At 49.5% G+C, this 14,703-nt stretch overlaps 2 protein-coding genes across 12 annotated transcripts in view; one reads left to right on the top strand and one right to left on the bottom strand.

Annotated features, from left to right (window-relative positions):
• SEPTIN8 (septin 8) overlaps window positions 1-11,668 on the top strand; it is a 26,773-nt gene extending 15,105 nt beyond the window's left edge. For 5 of the 11 annotated variants that reach the window (XM_082378980.1, XM_082378976.1, XM_082378983.1 and 2 more), the window contains 5 exons: window positions 339-435; window positions 633-801; window positions 1,007-1,139; window positions 1,241-1,431; window positions 10,340-11,668. In XM_082378980.1, the coding sequence (XP_082235106.1) occupies window positions 339-435; window positions 633-801; window positions 1,007-1,139; window positions 1,241-1,431; window positions 10,340-10,505 (756 nt within the window). In that variant the 3' untranslated portion in view covers window positions 10,506-11,668. Of the gene's footprint in view, window positions 1-338; window positions 436-632; window positions 802-1,006; window positions 1,140-1,240; window positions 1,432-3,847; window positions 6,697-10,339 lie in introns of those variants that run through there. The other 6 variants (XM_082378982.1, XM_082378986.1, XM_082378985.1 and 3 more) reach the window with 3 other exon arrangements.
• On the bottom strand, window positions 11,388-14,703 carry CCNI2 (cyclin I family member 2; the record flags this gene model as incomplete). Its single annotated transcript, XM_082379005.1, has 4 exons — window positions 14,345-14,703; window positions 13,769-13,900; window positions 13,108-13,182; window positions 11,388-11,630 (listed from the first exon to the last, which is right to left on the bottom strand). Exons 1-4 carry the CDS (start codon window positions 14,549-14,551, stop codon window positions 11,388-11,390), a joined length of 657 nt encoding a protein of 218 aa, XP_082235131.1. The 5' UTR covers window positions 14,552-14,703.

The following is a 14,703-nucleotide window of genomic DNA, read 5'->3' as shown; positions in this document are numbered from 1 at the left end:
CAGGGCTGGGATCTGAAACCTGCAGGAGCAAGCAGGCAGGATGCCAGGGCTTGGGAACTTGGAAGAGAGCCAGGCCCACAGGTCATTTGAGGGAGCTTCTAGTGGCCCCTGGGCTGAAAGAACACCCTAGAACAAGAGGAAAGGGGCTGCGGGTTCAGCCCACTCCCTTGTGTGGAGGTTCCAGGATACTTCTCCAAAGGAAAGCCGGCAAGTGAGCATCTGGCCAGGCCTTGTTCAGGTCTGGGCAACCCCCCCCTGGGGCCCAGGGGCAGTGAGGGTGGGTCTGTCCATTAGCCTGTGTCAGCTCAGTGCTCATGCACACTTGGGCCCCTTTCCAGGCACACCTGCCCTTTGCCGTGGTGGGCAGCACCGAGGAGGTGAAGGTGGGGAACAAGCTGGTGCGAGCGCGGCAGTACCCTTGGGGCGTGGTGCAGGGTGAGTGTGGTGGTGAGAGCACAGCCCCAGCTGGGGACACGGACTCAGTCCCCTCTCCTGTGTCCTCCCCGTGACCATCTGCTGCCTGTCCTCCCTCTGGAGTCTACCTCTAACACCCTAACCGCTGTCCTGTGCCCCGTCCTTCCTGTGCTGGTGGCTGGGTGCCTGCCTGATGCCCACGTGCCCTCTGCTTTCAGTGGAGAACGAAAATCACTGCGACTTCGTGAAGCTCCGGGAGATGTTGATCCGGGTGAACATGGAGGACCTCCGCGAGCAGACCCACAGTCGGCACTACGAGCTCTACCGGCGCTGCAAGTTGGAGGAGATGGGCTTCCAGGACAGCGATGGTGACAGCCAGCCTTTCAGGTGAACAACCTGTCTCCCCAGCCACAGCCAGACTTACCATGTCAGCATCTGTTCTGGGGGCTTGTGAGCTGGGGAGAGAGGCTGTTGGGACCCCAGCATCCTCTCCCCCCGACCCCCCATGCCCATGTGATTTCGCTTCTCTGGCTCTGCCCACTCCGTTCCGCCATAATCCCTGCCTTGGCCTCTTTTCTCTGGGTCTCCACAGCCTACAGGAGACATACGAGGCCAAGAGGAAAGAATTCCTGAGCGAGCTGCAGAGGAAGGAGGAGGAGATGAGGCAGATGTTCGTCAACAAAGTGAAGGAGACGGAGCTGGAGTTGAAGGAGAAGGAGAGAGAGGTGTGTGCGGGGCTTGAGGGCTGTGGCGAGGCCAGGCCAGGGAGGGCCCGGGCTCCTTCTGGGCCCACATGAAGCCCGGCCTCCCCGCCTTCTGCTCCCAGCTCCACGAGAAGTTCGAACACCTCAAGCGGGTCCACCAGGAAGAGAAGCGCAAGGTGGAGGAGAAGCGCCGGGAACTGGAGGAGGAGACCAACGCCTTCAACCGCAGGAAGGCGGCGGTGGAGGCCCTGCAGTCTCAGGCCCTGCACGCCACCTCGCAGCAGCCTCTGAGGAAGGACAAGGACAAGAAGAAGTAGGTGGCGGGCTCCCTGCCCTGCGCTGGCTCGCTCTCTCTCGCTCTCGCTGGTTCACCATTTTGCTCTCTCCTTTCACTTGCTCTCCCACCTCATTCTTGCTCACCTTTCTTCTTTGACTAGTGATCTTCATATCTCAAGATATCAAGCATTCATGCCCACTCTTGTATTTGTGCATGAGTGGCCCCTCTCTCCCTCTTCTACCCCACACCCCATTTCTCTCTCTCTCTCTGTGTCTTTCTCTCTATCTTTCTCCTGCAGCCCCCTCAAGAGCTGGGTGGAGAAGGCTGGGCCACACAGGCAGGGAGTGGCCCCCGAGAGGGTGTAGGGTCTCAGGGAAAGTCTTTCAGGCCAGGAGACGGTCAGGGCCTGGGAATGTTAGCATTTCTGGGCAGATTCCAAAAGCTCCTGTGGTTTCTGCTTGGACAGCCATGGTGCCTCCCCCTCAGTCCTGAAGCTGTGGACGTGGGCCCCATATAGGCAGGCAGGTGGTGACTGAGGACAGTGGAGACTTGAGCCCAGCCGGCACTGACCCCCTGGACACTATGATCTTGACCTGCTAAAGGAAGGACAGCAGCTCCCTGTAGGGGCCCTGTGAGTCCTACTGGAGAGGGGGCTGCCCCTCAAGTAGAGGCTGGAGTTGTTCCTCCGAGAGTCCTCAGAGGAGAGAGAATTATGGGGGATGGGGAGGAGGCTTTTCCCAGCCTCCAGGAGTGCAGTCAACTTTTGGCCAGGTGGGGGCCACTCTAAGTCCCTTCTCCTTGGTGTTTTTCATAGCCTGTTTCCACACGCACATCTGGAGTCCAGATGTCCTGGCTCCCGGGGAGTCTCCCTCTCCCGCCCCACTTCATTCAGCGTCCCGCACAGCATCACACCGTGGGGATCTCGTCTGTCCCGCTTCTCCCTGCCCCTGGTCTGTGTCAGGTACCTTCCTTCTCTTGCCGGGTGTACCCATCTTGGTCCTCATTCTTGTTCTTCTTGGAATTCCATTTCCTCCTGGAGTGTTTGGGAATGTGTGTGTCCAGGCACTTCCTTCCTTGGTGGCAGTGGAGCCTTGTGGTTAGGGCCATGCAGCGCATGGCTAGCTGTGGCCCTGGGATGCTGCTTGTGGCCTTAGCCCTCCACCTGCCCCCCAATATTGTGCTCCCTAACACACACACACATGCATGACACATGTACACTGTCTTACTGTCTCCTGCCCCATCACATACATAGACTCAGACACATATCTACTAAACACACAGTCCCCAAGGCACACAGCACAGAGGCACCGACACATCTAAGGAAAATAAACTTAACGAGCTTCTGGGGAAGACCAGGGGGACAAACCCAGGCGTTTAGGAACTGGATGCTAGTTCTCATTCCCGAGGCCTGTCTTCTGCTTTGGAATAGACCCTGTAGTTTCCCGCATCCTGCTGACTGGTGGCTCCACCCCAGCTGCTGGCACGGCTGCAACAAATAAGCCCCTGCTCGTTCCCAGGGAGGACCCCAGCCCCACAGTCCCCTCAGCCATGTAAATTTCCCTTCTGCTTTGCATTTGCTTCCAGCCCTGGTCCCATGTCCGGGTCTTGGTGAGCTCGGTGAGTGTGGTGGGGGCTCTGTGAATTGGAACCTGTGTGGATTTCAAGCTAATGGCTCAGAAATCTGGTTTTTCCTGGGAGGGGGTATACCACTCTATGAACCACCTGCTGGCTCCTGAATTGACTTTGCCGTGCTCCCTGCCAGCTTATCCCAGGCCATCTCGTTAAAAAAAAAAAGGCAGGCAGAGTCCCCTAGGAAATAAGCTATGGAGAAACCCCTCAAAAACAGAAGATCAAGGACCCGTGGCCGGGTCAGGGGATGAGGGCCAATGGGGTGGGGTGCAGGCTGGCTGCAAGGGCACCAGCACAGCTCAGGGTGGGGCTCATCACTGGTGTCAGGTCTCCCTGCTTTTTTCATGTGACCTGGGCCTGGAAAACAGGTCTTTTCTGTTTGCTGGACATTCCAGAAAGCTTCAGTCAGTTTGGCCTCTGGGAGAGAGCCCTCTCCTCCAATGCTGGCCTTGTGGAGGCCAGGAGTGGGGTAGGTGGGGTGGCTGGGAGCACCCCTTCCCCCTGCCCTGGTCAGGGGAATGGAATGAGTCAGGAGTGCATTTGGGGGGACATTTTTTTGGTGACCATTTAGTTGAATGGCTTTGATTGACTGTACTTATTCTTCAAATTTTAATTCATCTTTGCAAAATTACTTCCCTATCAGACCCTCAGCCTGGGATGCCATAAACTGAAGCGAATTCTCTGCTTTGCTTGTTACAAATGCCAAACTGACTGTCCTTTCCCAGTGTTCATCTTGCTGTCTTTTGCTTCTGTTTGATTTGGTCGTCTGTGTACCTTTTAATGTGTCTGTTTTTGTTCTGTTTGTTTTATTTTTATTTTTCAGTTAACGCACGCACAGACTTACATGTCAAGAGTGGACTTTAGACTTTCATGTGTTAAGTTGCTTGAGTTACACCTTGTGACCCTTCTCCCATAACATGGTGTGAGGACGGACTGGGAGCTGGTACAGACTCCAGTGTTTACAGCCTTGCTTTGTCCCCCCACCCCACCCCTCCATCCCCCAGGCTGCCTGGGCCTGGCGGGCCGCCCTCTCTATGCAAACTCGTTAAAGCCATGAATGCTGGAATCCAAAACTGATGAGGTTTATTTTTTTCAGAGCCAGTGGCTGGTCTTCCATTTACAGTGTCACTATTCCTTGACGGAGCAGTTTTGTGCCACTCTAGCGAAGGCCCCAGCCGGCGATGCTCGGCCTAATTGTTCAGCGTCAAGATGGCAACTCATGCAGTGCCCTAGATGTGGCCACATGGTGTGGTATACATGCTGCAAATTCGCCTGATTCCCCTTCATTTTAATTTTTCTAACCTAGAGCTTAATTTCAATAATAACTTTTAAAGCACTTCTAAATTTTTATTTTGGCACGAGCATAAAGACAAATAATACCCTCTCCCATTATTTTCATAAGTAACAGATTCCCTGATTTTTAAAAACTAAAAATATCTCTAAACCTTTCTTATGTATAAAGTATCCCTATAAACTATAGGGAGAGGTGGGTAATAAACATCCTGTAATGACAGTGTTTGGAATTTCTTTATGGATGAAAGTGGATCATGAACAAGACCACATCCAGTGTTTTTACTGTGAATGTAAATGGAACAGCAGCCCAAAGCCATTGTCTCTGTGCCCCAGAGGTGCTACCTGTAAACAGGGACCAACCCCATGTGTGCGTCTTAAGTGTTTGACTCTAAGACCCCCCAAACCAATCCTGCATATTCCAAATGCAAAGAGCGTTCAGCGGGAACAGATTTTTCTCCAGGTCATTGTTTCCTTTTTCTTGGCTGAGTCACAGGGAAAGAGGTGAAAGTGTCTGATGTATGTGAACAATTTAAGAAAAAAATACCAGCTTTTCCCCTTTACCGGCATTCTTAAAAAGAACATTCTAAGAAAGTACAAGCATTCTTCTATGTTCCTGTTGGTTTGCAAGCCATTGAGAATATCAGGGTTGAAAATATGGGCTGATAACATGGTACACGAGAAATGAATAGATGAGAGGAAGGATTTCATTTAATGTTGAAGCACCGTGCTGGGCATTGGCTACCCAGAGTAACGCGCAGCTCTGTCCTCAAGGAGCTTACAGTCTAGTGCACGCCCTAGTTGGAAGACTTAGGAAGCTGCGCTAATATATTGTTGGATTGGCATTTTGTTTTTTACGTCCTTCATCTTCCCTCCCATCATTGTTTCCCTCTTTCTGCCTTGGCCTGCTTTACTGATTTCCAGGACCAGGTCCTGGCTCCTTCTTGCCCTTCTGAGACCATGTTCCATTCAGAGAGGGGTGGAGGGTGAGCTGTGTGTATCCACTGAGGTATGACCAGGAAAAGGTGGTCTTTTTCTCCTCGCCAGGAGCAGAGCAGGTTTTATTGATGCTCAAAGTGAAAATTCTCCAAAGTTATGCCATGACCAGGGGTGGATACAGGTTTTTGAGGGGCTCGAAGCTTGAACTACTTGAGAAACCTTCTTTAAAAAAAAAAAAAAAAAGAAGGATATGAGTATAAAATTAGGTACAGGGCCTTGGAAAGGGCACTGAGAATTAAGCTTCATTAGCTTCAGAGTAAATCCACCTCTGGCTATAACTGATGCTTCATTGTGGGTGTCCAAAAAGGTAAATCAGCATATCTAAGGCAGATGTGGACTGCGAGTGGCTTAACTTTAGGGTAATTATGTCTGAAAGTGTATTTAGTTGGGTGGAAGTATGACCTTTAAGATAGCCTCTGTCAGCTAATGTACTTCTGAAGACGAGGCTCAATGACCCAGCAGGTTCACTGGTTATATAAGAGATGAGGACTCCTGATTCATGGGCTAATCTGGGGACTCTTGGAGTGGGCAGATTCTGCCACCCATCCACTGCCGCCTGCGGGCTGCACCCAGGGCATACTTGGGAGGCCAGAATTATGGCTGGTTATCTGCCTGCGGGCCCAAGCCTTCCCAGAATCTCGGGGAGACCTGTCATTGTTACATTTTCTGGGGTCTGAGCTGCCTCCACAGGACCCATTGACTTTAGTGAGCCTTACTGCACTTTTCTCCCATGCTGTTTATGTTTGGAATTTTGTCATTTTTAGCTGAGACCAAATTAATCCTTGGTGCCCAAGGTGGGCTTAGAACTTGCCATTATTTAACAAGCTCCCCATCACAGAACGTGCCCCCTGTCTGCAGGATCTGATTACCCCTCCTTTTCTGTCTCAGTATCATCCGTTGGCATTATTACGACAGTCAGTGGGATCATGCTGGCATTTACTATCATGTCTTTCATGAACCAAGTTGGTTTTGGGTAGAATCACCGTATAATTTATTGACCAAACTGAGACTTTTGAGAGTGAAAGGAAATGCTGTTAATAATTATGCCAAGTCAACAAGCATAAGCCATGACTGTCTCAGGCAAACTGGGATGTATGGTCACCCAAGTTATGGGTAACCTGAGTCTAGGTGGTCTGCACTTGTGCAGACTAACTCCATGTATGTTTGTGTGTATGTCTTTGTGTGGATTCCCTGTTAAGTGGGGCTCGTATTACTGGATAAGAGGCCCGAGGGAAGTGTGGCTTGCTAGTCTGTTATGTTAACATGCTTTTCTAAAACTGCTTCACTTGTTAATTCATTTACTCCTTCATTCATTGACAATTTTTGTTCCTTTCCATTCACTTTGTACTCATTTTTTTTCATTAAATTTTGCATTTATTTTGAGTTTTTGTGGTGTCTTTTTTGGGCAGTGGCTTTTCTGATTTAATGTTTCCTAGCCTATTAATCTGCTACACCTGTGGTAAAATACAGCATGTCTTTTCCATGAACTTTGTGGGGTTGATCAGCTTCTATAGGAGTTGTGTTTTAATAGTGAATCCTGCCATGGGCATCTGTGAAAGGCTCTTGAATGGGTGTGGGATGGAGGAAACATAGTTAGGAAGGAGAAGATGCAGCCTGTGGTTAATGAATCTTTATCAGGTGACTTTATCCAGTAGGACATGAGAGAAGGAAGACCCTGCCCTTGAAAAGTTTACCTCCTTGTTGAGGAGGCTTGACATATATGACAACTAACATTTGAGTTCTTATTGTGTGCTAAATTGGTCTAAAGTGCATTACATGTATTAATTCCTCTAATCTTCACAATAATCCTATGGTTAGGTACCATTTCCCCCATTTTATAGGCAAGGCACAGAGAGGTTAAGTAATTACCCAAGGTCACACAGCTCGTAACTGGAGGAATTGAGGTTTCAATATTGGTATCCTGGACCCTTAATTCCTGCGCAACTTGACAGTGTAGGTTGGTGGACCTGAGATGGTTTTGTAGAGATGGGATGCCCTGGTAAGCAGGCAAATATTTGGTTGAGGAAGGGCAGACTGGTAGTTGAAGGAAGTGATGGCAATCTCCTGGGCCCATTGTTGAGGTGCTTTCCCTGTTGGACACTAGGCTAATTTCTGGGAAGACCAAAATGAGGAGATGGGGGACTAAGGTGGGGAAGCTGACAGCCCAGCAGGGAGACTGGCATGCAGGCATCCCTAGTGAAGGTACAGCACTACTCTCCCCACAGGGAGGCAGGTAGCAGGGAGGCAAAGTCTTCTTCAAGCTTTGAAGGACAGAGACTCTCTAGGAAGCCATGGGTAATAGGGCCACACTGATGGAAGGACCTTGGCTCACCCAGTTGGGGGAGGTAATATTTGGACGAATTTAGGACAGGTCTATGATGCTCATCCACCGTGCTCCTCTCTTAGCCCATCTGCCTCTGAGCTCCCTCCCATCTCTGTTTTCTGCAGCCACAGTCCTTTACCAATCCCTGCCCTCTGCCGATGGGCACAAATGGAAGATGGATGTGTCTTTATTTCTCCCACCACAGTGATCCCCAATCTCTAATCTGAGGTGGGATATGAGTTCCTAACTGCAGGAAAAAAATGTTAAAGGAGAGTAGGATAGGACCTAGGATTCCAAGGCAAGCTTGAACAGCATAAAACTTTAACAACAAAAAACAAAAAATCTCACAAGTGGTATTTTGGCAATACAGAAGTTTGCTTCCCCAAAGAAGGGGAATATTATTTACAGAAAGATGAAGCAGCAAGGCTGTCCCTTACCCCCATACTGTGGCTCACAGGTCTACCTTCTCCTTTTTCCAAGAGACTGAGAGTTGGTTTAGCTCTGGAGATGCAGCTTACTTGGTTAAGGGGGTCCAGATACCTCTCAGCAGTTTCCTGAAGTCAGAGACAGCGTGAGCTGGTGTGGGCTCTCAGGATGAGCCCCTGCCCCACCAGTGACAGTGCCCACTCCCCATGGAAGGAAGGAGGCAGAGGGAGCTGTGGCCATGAGCAGCAGGCTGGCCCTCAGCATGTCCCTCTGTGCTGGACTAGAGGACAGTTACTGACGGGGCTCGAGAGATGTTATTTCAAGTGTATTTGACTCTATCAACTCTAAATGCAAGGTATGTAATACATATAAAATAAGACTCAGACAGGGTTGAAAGGAATTAAAGTGTATTTTAACAAAAGCTCCAACAAGCAAATTTGTTTCAACAAAAGGTAGAGATTTGTGCTGACTGCAGTACAGACACTATTATAGTATATCTGGTCCTCGGCTATTTTGCAGCTGGTAGCAGATCACACTCCGCATAGCTTAGCACGTTTACACAAAACTGTTCACAGTGGAAGGACTTCACAAATTACCGCTACATGTGTGGCTCAGTCATTCATAGCCCCAACACTACTTACACAGCCCCAGTGGGCATCGCTGCCAGCTGGACTCCACTGCCTAGAGAATGGCTCTATAGTGTCACCTCCCTCAGCCACGCTAGTGATCTCTCCCTCCTCCTGGCAGTGGTGGAGGCAGCCTCAGCCTCAGCACCTGCTCACCTCACCCAAAAGCTCTGGGAGCTGTCTCTCCCCATCACAAGGGTCACCTTGAAGTGTTCTGCTTTAACACAAGAATCCCTCTAGTTAAGCTAATAAACTACTTTGCTTAAGAGTAACAAAGGAGAAATATGCCTAAAGCTTGATCAAGTTGCTATACATTAAATAAAGCATACTTTATAAATTGAGTCCTTATGAAGAAAAGACTTAAATCCTGGCCAAGTCAAGGTAAATCTATCTGGAGAGACTATCCCATTTCTGCAGGGGTGGGCAGAGTACTTGGGACTTGAAACCTGCACATGTTCTTGGTACAAGCCTGGGAAGCTGGAAGGACCTGGCCAGCTCTGGCAGGTGGAGCAGCAAGAACTTGTCTGTCAGCACCAGCCCAGCCCTTCGGCCCTGAGCAAGGCCTGCCTCTGGCCTCATGGTCCAGCTGCCTTAGGGGCTGATACAGCCCTTGCTGGAGAAGGAAGAAAAAGCAAGCTGCAGTATGAGCATTTACTCCTTCTCCCTGGTCTCGGGCCCAGGGTTCAGAGGGAGGCAGGGGTTCAGTTTGTCAGATTGCCCTTCCCTTTAGGGACCCTGACCTGTCTTTTATGCCCCCTTATTTTTTTCTGAAGACAGACAGGAATGTTTTCTCAGTTGCTCTTTCAGGGCCTTCTTCCTTTCTTGTTATAGGATCCATAAAGCCTACAATATAGAGGAGTCCAAGCAAGGAGGGATTGCCATTATGCTCTAAAGGGCACTGGGATAGGGGCACAGAGGCTGGCAGGTGAACCAGATAGTTGTCTGTGCGGGAGGATGACTAAAAACTTGTCAGCTGCTGCTTTACAAGTTCTTTGCAGTGGTTCCACTGCCTAATACCGACCTGTAATTAAAACAGAGTGGTCATCTTTGAGGCAGAATCATTTTACGTTCTAAAGAATGAGCAATTCAGTGCCGAAATATTAGCACAGAGCAATTTCAGGAAGGTCCAACCACCCAACTTAAGAACATTAACCCCACCATCTCAGGAACACCCGTCTTCAACCTCAGCAAAAACTGCATTCCACCTTACCCTGTCCATCCTGAGTGATTCTGACCTCCCAGTGCCTACTCAGGGTATCCTGGTGCCTGGTACCATACAGAGGGTGAGGGGTCTGAAATTTACACTCCCCAATACTAAGCTCAGGTTTGCTTCCTCCTGAGCTAGACATGTCCCCACATCCTCTTGACTACAAGGGCTGCTACTGAGATAAAGCTTCACTGTCTGTCAGAGAAACCCACTCTGGTGAAGGGAATGTGTATCTAATACTCAAGTCCAGAGGATATGCCATGTGTGGAAAGCCTAGCCCTTAGGAAGACTCTTCAGAGTCATCATGGCCAGAGCATCTTCTGGAGCCCACAAGGGCCAGGAAGGGCCACAGGTACCCTTTTGGGGGCAGAGTGCATTAGCTGAAGGGGCAAAACTGAGAGCCTGGTCTGGGGCAAAGTTGATGTCTACCTGTGCTTTCTTTAGCAGATCAGATATAGGAGTACAGCAGTCGGGCATGAGCCTCTCCAACTCTAAGGTGATGATGACCAAGGCCAGTGTGGAGCCCTTGAACTGCAGCAGCTGGTGGCCCGCCATACAGTGCTGCAGCTGCCTGGTCAGGGACGCGACGTGGAGGGAAGGATTCCTCTGAGGCAGCAGCTCCTTCACGTGGGGCCAGCCCAGGACCACCAGGGCGTGGAACTGGAGACCGTGGTTTTTAATGTTAGAACAGAAAACCCCATACTTTTCATATATCAATGACCAAAAGTGCAAACAATTTAAATTTTCATCAGGGAATATCAAATGTTGCCCAACCCTTTTCATTCCCATTCATGGCCCCCCAAGGGGCTTGAGGCTTAAAACCCACTCTGTGGCCAAGCTCAGCTTCAACCCTGGAGAGAAAAAGACAGTCTGCTTTGTGACATGCTCATTAAGAGCCTAAAGTACCCAGATGACAGTGTTTCAATTCTGAAAAACAGAAGCATATGATTCAAGATTAAAGTAGCAGAAAAGTTACTTGTATCTGCTTGACATGAGAGGAGACTCTGCAGCTTGGCAACAGTGGCCAGTTTTCATACTGATACAGCCCTTAGTGATTTAATCTTCATGCTTCATAACAGACCAAAACCCCATGACATTTCCACATTGCATAATTTTGCCTTACTAACAGAATCATATTCTAAAGGATGACCATCATTCTCTAACTAAAACAAATACAAACAAATACGACATTTTTAAGTGCCAGATCAATATGGTCTAAAGCCTCAATAAGGATAGTGCGTAGGTGAATAAAGACAGCTAAGTGAATGTGTGTAAAGTGTAGCAAAAGCAGACAGATTTTTATGTACAGTATTCATAGAATGGAAAGTTAAATATTTTTGCAGTGTGTATTTAAAAGAGAAACTCACCATAATAGTGCCGTCTAAATATCTTTGTAAAGTTAATTTAATGTCCTTTAGAAGTGGGAGTCTGGTGGAACTGTGTTGGATTTAAGACAACATTTCACTCTTCCGTATGTTGTGAGCCTTGTGGGTCACCTCACTGTGCTGCATGTGCAAGGACGTGTGCTTTGCCATCCTACGTTGTGAACAGCTGTTCTAAAGGCACAATGAGTCCAGGGTAGACTCGTACTTACTATGGTCAAGAAGTCCAGCGGTGTCCCACTGTAGAGGTCCCAGTGAAGTTTGTCCAAAATAGCCAGCTCCATCCTCAGCAGCTCATTCGGGGAATAGCCAGAGCCGTAGTGCTTTATGAAGTCTTTTATGCGTGGAATTAACTGTAAAAAGAAAATAAAGAGGCCAAAGCCCTACACCATGTCATGGTAGCTTTTGTTTTCTTATCCCTGGGGGCTGGGCATCCATGACCCTAGTAGAGTTGTCTTCCAGTGACCCACCACAGAAAATGCTTCTGAAAGAAAAACCAAACCAGATCTTGGCTATCTGTCAAGTCCCCAGGTATTGTGACAATGTGTAGTGAATGTCACATGGTCACCTGCTGCCAACAGGTCTTGATCCCCAACTGCACTCCAGCTCATACCTGAAGGTGCTTTGGAGGCTGGGGCTGTGCCGTCTCCCCCATTCAGCTGTAAGAACGAACTCAAAGCTTTCCAGCTGTGGGCTCTACCCATTCCCTGTTCCCAATCCCTACCATGATTCCTTGTCATAGAGAGGAGTATGCCTTTGAGCTTCCTGGTCTGCATCAGACAGATTCATTGATAAAACCTCCCATGGTTTTGGCAACACCATAGCTGCAAACACATTCCTTTCAGCCCTTATTGAAGGCAGTTCAGTTCTGGAAAAATTATGACTTTTCCCCAGAGAAACTAATAAGGCTTGTCTATGAGTAAACATGCAAGTACCAAGTGCACTGAAGACTTGGTCCTACTTTTTTAGATAAACAAAGTATTACTATATAAGTATGTAACTGTATAGTAGTATTACTACTATAACCTCTAGAAATATTTCTTTTAAGGGTTATTTACTTGATTTTTAGTTGGACAAAAGCATCTTTGGGGGCACAAATTATATTCTCATAAACAGAGTTAAAATAAATTTTATTGAAGGTTTGGAACTGGACACACAAGTGACTTTTTCTGCCCCCATGGATCCTGAGATCAGCCAAGGGAGACCCTGTAGAAATGGCAGTGGTTCCACTATTCCCAAAGGGGGAGAGGTTGAAGGGAGGGAGGAAGGAAGGGAGGTCCGGGAAAGATATTGGGAGAGGATCTTCTGAACAGAAGCCACAGTGAAACTGAGAAGTTCAAGCAAGTCTGAAGCTCTTATGGGGGGCTTCTCTTCCACCCACTGCACATGGCCCTCCTGCCCCTCTTGGAGAAGGGTCCCAGAGTCCCTGAACACCAGTTTCTTTGACACAGCCAAGTCCTTAAGTCTCAAGCAGCTTTCTTAGATGTAGTTTCTGGGGGTGGTCATTAGGCCATATGGTTTGGGAGGCCTTTTTCTTCTGCTTAATGGGAGGTGGCATGTGGCATCAACCAATGAGGCAAGATATATCTGCTAGGAAGTCAGACCTCTGGGTTTGCTGGGCCAGGACAATTCTGCTGTTCTAAGTACCCATTTGTGGGGTCCCAAAGTCTGACAAGCCTAAGGAAGGGACAGCAGAAATCCTGGAAGGTATGACTTTTCCAAAATGCCCATTCCCAAGGCCACAGACCTTTCAGGAAACTTGAGTGTTTCCAGTGTTACACACCCCTATACCTCAAAAGCAGCCCTGAATGAGCTTCCAGGGATGCATACCTCCTCTTCTTCATTAACTTTTGCAGCAAGTCTCAAGGAAGTAATTGTAACACAATGGAGTAAACACTTTTTTATCTGCAGTATGGAAGAAACACATATGAGCAGAATATGAATGCCAGAAACTAACTGTAAAGCGTCTGTGGGTTTTTTTTTTTTTTTTAAGAAATTAAGTTTTGCCTTTTTAACTTTTTTTAAAAGACTGATTGTATTTATCCACAAGGAAGTTACCCCCAATTTTAGATTTGACCCGTAAAAACCTCCTGGTTTCAGAACCACAGATGACTAGTCAATAGTCCTTTGTTAGAGGACTGACTGGAGGTGGGAAATATGGCACCATCTCAGGGAACACACAGTCCCATCCTGACCTCAGGCTGCACTGTACTGGTCCAGACAAGCACACCCCACCTCATCACAAAGGGAGTCCTTTCCCAGCTAGGTCCTCTCATGCTCCCCAAGTCGACCCCTGACGGCCACACAACACAGAGCCAGACAGGCACGATGGTAAGATGTTCCAATTCCAGTTCTACCACTTAGAGCCACTTACTGAATTGATGAGGCTCAGTTTGAGCACCTGGGATGGCTCACCTCTTAGGCAGCAATGGGAAATAGAGGTCAGTTTGCGCCCCCAACATCTGTCACCATCCCTCATAGACTTCCCTACCTTTACTGAAACTATGAGGCGTCTGAAGATAGTGAGAGCCAGGTTAAAAGTGGTCTGGGAGAAGTCAAAGATGTTCTCAACTCTCAGGAGCCCCAACACGACTTCCTGGAAAGCTTCGCAAATCTCCACCTGCTGGAAGGAGGAGGTGGGGCAGAGGAGGGAAGGTCGCTGGTGGCCAGTCTCGGTCCATCAGTGGCTGGACGGTCTGCTTAAGGTGACCAGAGGGGCTGTAAGAAGCCTCTTCACCTTAAATCGCTGTCGGATAAAGGGCCTCTCTTACTCAGCGCCTCCCCCATTCAGACCCTCTCCTTCCTGTGCCCGTTTTTCGGTCTTCAGCAGAGTTCCCCAACTCAAACAAGCCCTCCTCCAAAACACCTACTAGAGAAGCACCGTCTCAGTGAGAAGCTGGCGAATCTCGACTCTTGCCTCGTTGCGGGGGACGCACCTGGGGAAGGTGCGTGCTCCAGGGTGCGGCTCACCTGATCGCGGGTGCAGGTGGAACCCGGCCGCGTCCCGTGCGCGCGTGAGGAAGAGGATGAACGTGCTCTCGGGAGGGGCCCCCGCGGGAACCGGTACCTGGAGTCGGCCCCCCAGCCACAGGCGCGCCTCGCGGCCCTGGGCCTGGGTCAGGTGGGCATCCAGCTGCAGCTCGTCCAGGACGCCTCCCCACTCGCTCGGCACCAGCCCGGGCCGGCTGGGAACTGGGGGCGGCGGGGGCGGTGGCCCCAGAGTGGCGCCGGGGGCGGGGCGCGCAGCTGGCCGAGGCCGCATTGCCCCCCGCATGGGTCTGGTCCACGACGGCTCCGGGAGACTGACCGCTCCGCGCAGGCAAGCCTCCGGGAAACTTCTCCGGATCGCCTCGGGGAGAGAGACGTTCCACGGAGGCGGCGGGAGAAGACAGCGAAGGACTGTTTCGCCCAGACTTTCGTCCGGAC

The sequence above is a fragment of the Balaenoptera borealis genome, assembly GCF_965194805.1.
Source record: "Balaenoptera borealis genome assembly, chromosome: 2".
NCBI lineage: Eukaryota > Metazoa > Chordata > Mammalia > Artiodactyla > Balaenopteridae > Balaenoptera > Balaenoptera borealis.
Note: the sequence above shows the minus strand (reverse complement) of the source record. Positions and strands in the feature narration are given on the sequence as shown.